This window comes from Eumetopias jubatus, unplaced genomic scaffold (genome assembly GCF_037043125.1).
Source record: "Eumetopias jubatus isolate StellerSeaLion01/CBP00866 unplaced genomic scaffold, mEumJub1_p1.0 scaffold_10, whole genome shotgun sequence".
NCBI lineage: Eukaryota > Metazoa > Chordata > Mammalia > Carnivora > Otariidae > Eumetopias > Eumetopias jubatus.
In genome coordinates this window covers 114684124-114693262 of record NW_028274816.1, presented here as the reverse complement: position 1 = coordinate 114693262, position 9139 = coordinate 114684124, and the positions used below count along the sequence as shown (strand labels likewise).

Sequence of the window (9139 nt, the reverse complement as noted above, 5' to 3'; positions counted from 1 at the left end):
AGTACTGCCCATCTCTTCAGGTGTGTGGGGGCAGGAGCCCCCAAGTGGGATAATGCAGGAGCCAGAGAATCACTCAGGTTTCTAAAGATCTAAAGATCCCCCACTTCTCCATTTCTAAGTGGCTACAGCCACTTAGCTGATAGTGTACAGGCCTCAGGGAAGCACAGAAGGAAGAACAGGAGGGCTACGAGCTCCTTGGCCAAAGGTTCTAAGAAGCTAAGCTCCTCCAGGTCCAAGACAGCAGCTGGAAAACTGCCATCTGGACCTGGGGCTGGAAAACAGGGAAGGCAACATGTGCTATACCAAAAACCCCAAATGTGGCTCAGCTGGCCATCTCCAACAAGGGACCTAGAAAGCCTTGTGGGTGAGTACTGCTGGCTCATTTTCCCAATTAAGGGGCCTCAGACTAGACCCTACAAATAAGACCTGATTCAAGCCCATCAGTCTCTCTTTGCCTGATCTTCTCTTCAGCCCCCATTCCACTCCACCCTACCCTCTACCCCCACCCATGTGTGGCACCACTGTCACCAGGGCAGCCCTTTGGACTCCCCTCCCCTCCAAAAAACCCAAACAGCTCAGAAGTGCATCAATCGACCTTTAATGTCCAAAAGAGGCATGGATGCAGAGCATAGGAGATGTGGTGGGGTCTCAGCCCCTGCTCCAGAAATGAGGGAGAGATGAACACAAACCAGACATTTCCAACTGGCCACACAAGTCTGGGAAGGCAGGGGGAAACACAGATTTGGACATTCATAAAAAAATGAAACCTAAAACCAAGCACTCAATCTTGTGCCCACTGAAGGGTTTGATATGGGGAACTCACTCACCATCCCAGTACCCACCCTCCCCTGTCAGCATCAAAAAGAAAGCTCGGCACACACTAAAGGCTTGGGGAGGGGGAATTCTCCTGCCTCCCCACCAGCCCCAAGGATGGACTCAGAGGAAAAAAAAAAAAAAAGAAGTAAGAATGAGCTGGATCCCAACCACCCCCCTCCCACAGTGCCAACCCTACAATGAGAGTTTTAGATGCAATTTACAAGAATCAGCAGCCCTGTCAGCAATGACCCCCCCACCCCCATCCCTGTTTGATCAACAGACAAGATTTCCCCCTGCACTCTCCTTGGAATCTCCTCCCACTAGCGGCCCTGCTCACGTCCTGATACCTGGCTTCACCACTGCAAGACTAATCCCCTCCAAAGTTCCTCCAAAGGTCCTTGCAGCCCTTTATCACTTCCATCCCCACCTCCCATAAGGACTGCAACCACCCACAAAGTCACTTTCCCTCTCCACTAAGAATCAGTTCCAGGGCAGATGGCATCATGGCCATCTCCTCATGGGCTATCCTCCCAAAGCCTTCTGGGGAACAGACAGCCATAGGGCAAGCAGTGTCTGGGCCAGATGCGTGGGGGGGGAGGGGGGTTGACAACTGTCTTCACCCCCAAAACAGACACCCCCCAGAGATTAACATAAAGGCCCAATTAGAACTAACCATGCAGCCTATCTACCCATACACCCTAGAGATTCCACACTGCCCTGCCCCTCCCTCCCCTCTATCCCAAACCGACACACACACACACACACACACACACACACACACACACACACACACACACACACACACACACGAGAATCAAGGGAGACACTGATTTGGTTTGATTGCTAAGACTTAACTAAGGAACTACAGTCACCAGAAATTCCCTTGCCAGCCAACTAACAGGGGCTGCTCTAAGAGAACTCCAGAGGAATGAGAAAACCAAGGGCTAAGCAGGGAGCAGACAGAAGGAGAGAAGAATGAATAGAAGAAAAATCAAGCTAATCCTACCCCCAACATCCTCCTAGCATGAGCTCTGGCAGGAAGAATAGAAGAAGGTAATCCACAAAGACACAGCCCTTACTTAGAAACTCTTCTGACAAAGACAGCAAGACAAGTCTGCTCCCCACTCCCACACACCACAGACAAACACGTCTCAGGGCCCCTCAAAAGAATCCACCCCCACCCCACCCTCTGCCCCAAGTCGTGGAATCACAGTTCAGTGGAATATTCTCCCTGGTACTAGAGATCAATCCCCCTAGCCTCCTTCCTATCCCTCTCTCCTTGCCAAGCCTTATGCTGCCCCCCAGCAGCCTCCCTGGCCCTTCCAAAGCAGCACCCACCACCAGGAGGTGGCTGCACAGTTTGAGTTCTGCCTCCAGAAACCGACTGCTCTCCCCCTGCCCTCCTAGTCTTACAGGCTTCGTTGAGGGCTTTTTTTTAGTTTACGTAGGGAGAGAAAGAGAAGAGGGAGGGGTGGGAGAGATTTCCTAGTGCAATACAACCAAAGAAAAGATTCTGAAGTCTTGAAAAATAAACATAAAGCAGCCTTCTTCCCCAGGCAACTAAACAGAAAGAAGTTTGGTTTTGTTTACTGCGACATACACATGAAATCGAGTATACAGTCCATGCAGTAGCACAGCCATTGGAGAGGACATCCTGATGCTGGCCCCGGTGCAAAACAGTCCCAGCAACGCCGCCTGCCTGCCATCGCTGCCGCCGCCACGGACACCTCCACTGCGGCCTCCTAGCCGGACTTGAACAGGAGGATTGCAACTTGACCCAAGTAAAAATAGATGAAGTGCTTTGTCTCGTGTGTAACATAGCTGCCAAAATTTCGGCCCACGATACAATGCCAGGTAGGGTTATATTTCTTGTCAAATTCCTAAAAAAAGAATAAAAGAGAGAGAAGAAAAGGTGATTAGGACAATTGGAAGATTAGGAATCTGATTAATTTAGTTATCACCCCCCCCACCCCACCCCTAGCTCACAGCCTCAGCTCCCCAAACCTCAGGAGCTCAGGTTAAGGCTGGCTAGGACAACTCCTTCCTTCATTAATAATGGAACACCGCAAAGGCTCCATTATTTCTCTCTAGCACTTTACACCCCGATTATCTCTCCTCCTCCTCCTAGCTACCCTACTCCGTAGTCCACCCTGTGATTCTTTAGCAAAGGAGTCAGGAAAGCCCAGGGCATAAGAGACCACTTCAGTGTCACACAGCATGAGGAAAACAGAGGAGAGCCTCCCCGACTTGCCACCTGCTGCCTCCTACATTACTAAACCAGCATTTCCAAATGCCACGAACCAAGACCCTAGAGCCAAACATCAGGAGTACCAGGAAGCGGTTCTTTGTAAGTCAACGTTAAAGGCACTCTTGTGTGCCAGGTACTGTGTGGGCTATAAACAGCAGAACAAGGACATCGGCCATGAGATCAAGGCAATTCCCTCACTTCTCTCAGGGGCACAAGTTCAGCATCAAAGCAACCTAGGAAATCCTTATGACCTAATCAGACAGGCAGTTCCCGGTCACTCCATAGATCCAGCAGGAAACAGATGGCTCAGTAGATGCACCCCGCCATGCAAGAGACCTCCACCATGGACCCAGCAAAGCTGCCAACCCTGGGACTGTCCCCCAGGTTCTTAACTTACAACTTGTTTGGCCTCCTCACTGCCCCCTACACCAAGGGACTCCAAGAGGTATTAGGGAACAGTGGGAAGGGGATGGGTCACCAAATCCAGCCCTAATGCTGACTCTCAAGACTCTGAAACATAGGACAGCCCTGGTCACTGCCCTGGTTCTCATTTTCCCCATCAGCAAAACAAAGAAGCTAGGCCAGATATAATCTAAGGATTCTCCTGACTCAGAGTCCATGATTCTGGATCCTCCTCCCTGTACAGGACAGATAAGGCATCACTCAGCAAGGAGCCAGCACCCCCAGCTGGCTCTTCACCCACTGGCTCCTTATACAGATAGTCTCTCAGGACTCGAGTTTCCTCTTCTCATCCCACCCCGCCCAAGTAGGAAAGCAGATCTGTAAAATTTAAGGATGCCCTACCACCTCTGTGGACCAGAAAACCACTACACTTAGGCATCCCTTTTGGGATACTAGGGCTGAAAACATCAAAGACTAGGATTATGACACCAGCAGACATGGATTCTGACTGGGAATCAGAGGCCCTGGTACTACTTCTCACTTCTAGCTCAGCGGCTTCCTGTGTTAACCATATTCATTCATCCATTCGCTCAGGAATTTTTCAGGGACTAAACCTATTACCCCAATATTGCTCATCCATTTTTAGCAAATTATATATTCAAGCCCACCATTAAGAAGGTGGGGAGAAAGAGATGATATAGTACCTGAGTCCTTTTCAAGAGAAAGAAAACTTCCTATATGATAGGGATTATTATAGGGATACCCCACTTTAAATGATGCAGTTCCTTGAAAAACTTGTATATGATCTTATATTATCTGTTCAATTATCCTTGATCTACATTTTGAATAGTTCTGAATTGAGCTAGTTACATTTGATACTAAGCTTCTCTCCCCAATGCCTTGCAGTCACATAATTATCTATAAACACACACACACACACAGACACACACATAAGCACACCTCAGCAGAGTTCCTATTAAGAACTCCTAAGGTGAATGCTTTGGCAAGAATCACTCCCTAATTTGTCTGCTTTGCAAGCTCATGGGTTTTGTTTGCGTGGACTATACCTGCTTTCCTAAGCCCTCAGTTCAGATCTCCCCGGGGCACAGCTCAGATGCCCATTCCTACCCCTAGCCTAAAGCCACAGCATTCTTGGCGCACCTTCTTGATATAGGCAGCAATGTCCTTCTCTATGTTGTACTTCTCCATAGCCTGCGTGGCGCAGTCGACAGCATCCTGTTGCATGTCCTCAGACATGTCTGCGTTCTTGATCACTGCCTTCCGGTCAGACATCGTGACACTGCAGAAGAAGCAGAGAGGTCAAACTGACAACCCCATACGCTATGCAACGAACATTAGCAGCTGAGTGTGGAGCCTCAGTGGGAGAACAGAGTACAGAAGGTGATGACAACAGAAAACAGACATGAGGCATTATTAGAAGAGGGAGGTCCTAAGCTTTTAGCAAAGACCTGGTCCCCAAACCTGAGAAATACAAGGTAGATAGGAAAAAAAGACAATAAGCCATCAACTTTTATCATTTGTAAAATAAGGTTTTCCCAACTCTAAATTTATCTCTGATATTTTAAATAGCACCAATTGCCAAAATATTACAATATTATCACCTATTAACTGTGTCCTTGGGCAAGTTACCCTTTGTGCTTTCATATCATCACCTTGAAATGGAGACTACAGGGTTACTGAGGGCAAACCAGGTGGCCTTAACACCTGAACACAATAAGCTCTTGATTTAATGACCATTATTGCATCACTGGTAACACAGTGGAAAGAAGATGGACTAGAATCAGTAGGCCTGACTTCTGGTCCTGACTATGAACTCTTGTAGTCTTGGACAAGTCACTCAGCCTTACTGCATTCATTACTTCCATTTTAGCAATGAAGATAGCTCTCTATCAGGGGTTGTTGTAAGGATTAAGGTTATATGAAAACATCTGCAAACAAGGACAATCTACACTGAGGTCTGTTGGCCTGATTCAGCCCACCACCTGTTTCTGTAAAGTTTTACAGAACAGTCAACAATGGCAGAGTTGAGTAGTTGCAAGACAATGCAAGGCCTGTAAAGCCTAAAATATTTACTATTCGGCCTTTCACAGAAAAAGGTTGTCAAGGCCCAGCAGTGACAGAGATAACAAAAGGTGAGGAATTATTTTAACAGCCCCGTTTCATATCCCTGCTATCTAAGCCTTGGCATTCACATCCTACAGCAACCAGAATTCTGGGGTAGACCTTGCATGGTCCGTTCCTGGGATGACAGGAATCCCAAGAAGGCTGGTCAGAACCTGCCTGGCAGTCTATAGCATGTGAGTGCTTTGCGTGAACAGAAGAGATGAGCTGCAAAAACCAATCCTCTGTCCTTGACCACATTCCCATCACACTGATCCCCCACACCCCCCCCAAAAAGAGGACTCTGTCACCCAGCCCAGTAGACAAAAGATGTCGTCATTCCAGCCCTGTCTGATATTGAGGCTACACAGGAGGCCTGCCTGCTCAAGAAGAGATCCCTGGTACCATTCCAGGCCACGCTGATCTCTGTGTCCACACTAGCCTGTGTACTGGGTGGACTGAAAGGGAAGCAAAACTCACGATTACTCCTTTAGCCTCCACCAGATGCAAAGGAAGCATACATGCCAGCTGCCAGCCACACAGCCCCTGACCGCACCTAAGGCACTTCAAACTAAACAGGGCTGGTTCTACTTCAGCAGAGACTGTCAGAGGAAAGGGTTAGCGGACCAGCAAAATCTGACCCCACACCCCTACGAGGAAAAGTCAGAGCTTCAAAGAGTATGTGAGCACCACCAGGTGCTGAGGAAAAGGTCAGGAGAACCCTGTTCAAGGCCTGACTGGCTACCTACATGACCTTGGGCAAAGCAACATTCTTCATTTTATAAAAACGGATAGTTGAAATAAGATAAATGGGGAAACTTCAATGAGTTTGAAAAGATATACAACAGCAGAAGACGAAGAATGTTCTGATTATTATAAGGCTCTTTATATTTGAAGAAAACTAGTGTCACCTGGTGGCCTATTCCAGGTTACCACTCAGAAGGGGGCACTGTTTACAAACGCAAGGGTGGGGGTGGGGCCTGGTTAGAGACTGTGAAGTTAAAGCATGAAATTGGCACCGGTTTTCCCAGCAAGCTCACCTGCTCCACCGCCTCATCCCCAAAGTCCAAAGGAACAACTTTGTCACAGTAATTAAAAGCCACCTTACTCTCTAGTAGCAGAGAGCCTGCGGTTACATAACGTCGGTCTTGTGACTACAATGCTACGATTCTTCACCCCTGGGCCCCCAGGCGTCTGAGGGCTGAGGCCTAGCCCCAACCTGCCCTGTCCAAGGTGCCAGTGAGAAAAGGATGAGGAGGTGCCTGGCCTACCCACCTCCCTCCTGGGACAAAAAAGCAAGGAACCTGGGCCTCCGACAAAAGGTGACCAGAAGGCCCCAGGCCAGCTCCTCAGTTAAAAGCCAGGGGCTCTTTGAAAAAGCGAAGAGGGCACTCCAGGACAGCTCCCCATCCCCTATCCCCGGTTTTGCGACAGGAAAGGCCAAGTCTCCGAAAGACCTGGACCACCCTCCCCAGCCCCCAACACACACAAATGCTGGTATTTCCTCCCCTGAGATCTCCAAGGGGGCTCATCCCTCCACCATGCCATCCTCCGGAGAGCTGCGGCCCCCAAAGGCCAGCACCTCGGGCATGAGAAAGCATCCTCCCCCCAACCTCCGCCCCAGTGGGTCAGCCGCCCTCCCCCGCCCGGCCTGGAGCAGCGCCGGAGTGACTGGGCGTCCTCGCTGCAGGAAGGACGCCCCAGAGGGTGGCGGCGGCAGGAGGCGCCGCGTCACGCCCGAGCCCTCTCCACCCCCTCTCCCTCGGCCCCGAACACCAGAGGCCTCCACGCAGCGCAGGGAGACTCCCGGGAGGGCGGGGGGGGGGGCGCGGGGAGGAGGCGGGGAGCCGCGCCTCCGCAGCCCGGGCCCTCCGGCCGCGCCCGAGGGTCGCGAGGGCACAGGGTGGCGCAGCCCTGGGAAGGAGGGGCGCCGAGGGCGTCACGCCGAGGCCAGCTCTGCTCCGGGCCTCGGAGCTGGGCCCCGCGCGTGGGGCTGCACGCTACCGGCGCGGGCCGCCGCCCGGGGGACGCCTCCACCGACCGCTCACCTTCACGGAGGCTAGTCCGCGCGGGGCCCCGGGGGAGCAACAGCGATGGCCTGAGGCAGGGCGCGGGCAGGGGCGGTGTCCCCTCGGCTCCTCCTGCAGCAGCAGCAGCAGCAGCAGCAGCAGCAGCCGCCGCCGCGGTCTCCGGCTCCCGCGGCCCCGGGCCGATCGCTCGCCGCCGCCGTCCGCCCTTCGAGCTTCCCCGGCCGCCCGCGCTCCGCCTCGCGCCCGCCGGCCAGCCCGCCTGCTCCTCGCTGGCGCCTCGCTGCTCCGCTCCGCTCTGCCGCTGAGCACGGCCGACGCGCGGCCCCCCCTGAAATAGCGCCCCGCCCCCGCCCCCCCGCCGCGCGCGCCGCCGTCCGCGCTCCCCATTGGCTGCGCCCGCCCGGCCCCGCACTGCGGGCTTCTCCCCGCGCCGCTCTCGCCCCACATCTTGTTTCCTCCCACAATGCCTCGGGGCGGAGGGAGGGGGAGCGGGAAAGGGTGGGGGGAGGGAGATGGGGCCTTAAGAGAAAGGAGGAGAATGCAGACCCCTCCACCCAGGGCTAGGAGGCAGGCCTAAAAAGGAATAAGGAGGCGAGGCTTAGAGAGAGGGAGGGGTGTAAAGACCCCAATGCCAAGAAGAATAAAGGGAGAGAGAGGGATGGAGATTTCAGACCCTGGGAGTAGATGGGGAAGGTAGAGATCCTAACCTGAGGAAGAGGAAGGGAAAGGAGGTGAAGTCATCAGCCTCAGAGGAAAAGACAGGACACCCCTTCCCTACCCCCAGATCTGTTGGAAGGAGCGGAACAGCCAGCTCTATGGAGAGGTAAAGGCATAAACAGCCCCAGGGCTCCCCTCCCCTTATATTCAGGAAAAGTCCCTTCCCCACAGCAGCTCAGCCTTTGTTCCCGAGTCTCAAGGCCACAGGACCTCAACTCCCAGCTGGAGCCCCAGCTGCTGTTTATCATCAAGAGCAATATGGAGGCAGACCCTAAGCACAGTTGTGAGAAGGGAGGTTGGTCTTTGGCACGCAGGTTCCTGGAGTAGAGGTGAGAGTAAGCCATTTCTGGTTGGTCAAGACCTGTCGGGGAGTGCCTAGAACCCCCAAGAAGAGCGAACTGTAGTCTGGCAGAGCTGTGAGGAAACTTAAAATTCAGCCCATCCATATTCCTCACCTTACAGAGGAGAGAACCAAAGCACAGAGGGGGCAGAGCCCTCCCCAGATCACCGCAGGTCAGGCCTGGTCTGGGCTTCTAGGCTGAAAAGTGGTGCTTCTAGGCAGTGGCCCCTCTGGTGGCTGAAGAGGCTCTGTGGGAGTGTGTGTAAATGCCTGTGAACTTGAGGAGAGGGCCTGCCTTCCACTCTACCTCACCCACCTCCAGAGAACAGGATAAGTCTGCCTTTATCTTCCCCTCTGTTTCACAAAGGAAGTGTCTACCTGAAGGGGTGGTGAGAATCTTTATAGGGAGCCACGCATTTGGGCCACACAGTGAGGATTAAGAAGCTCCCCTTCCCATCATTTTCC

The 9139-nt window shown here is 52.6% G+C and overlaps 1 protein-coding gene across 1 annotated transcript; it reads right to left on the bottom strand.

Moving 5' to 3' along the window:
• Nucleotides 1-582: 582 nt before the first annotated feature.
• On the bottom strand, nt 583-7928 carry DYNLL2 (dynein light chain LC8-type 2). The gene is made up of 3 exons (XM_028093015.2): nt 7636-7928; nt 4628-4766; nt 583-2696 (listed from the first exon to the last, which is right to left on the bottom strand). The coding sequence occupies exons 2-3, from the start codon at nt 4757-4759 to the stop codon at nt 2559-2561; spliced, it is 270 nt and encodes an 89-aa protein (XP_027948816.1). The 5' UTR covers nt 4760-4766; nt 7636-7928; the 3' UTR covers nt 583-2558.
• Between the last annotated feature and the right edge of the window lie 1211 nt (nt 7929-9139).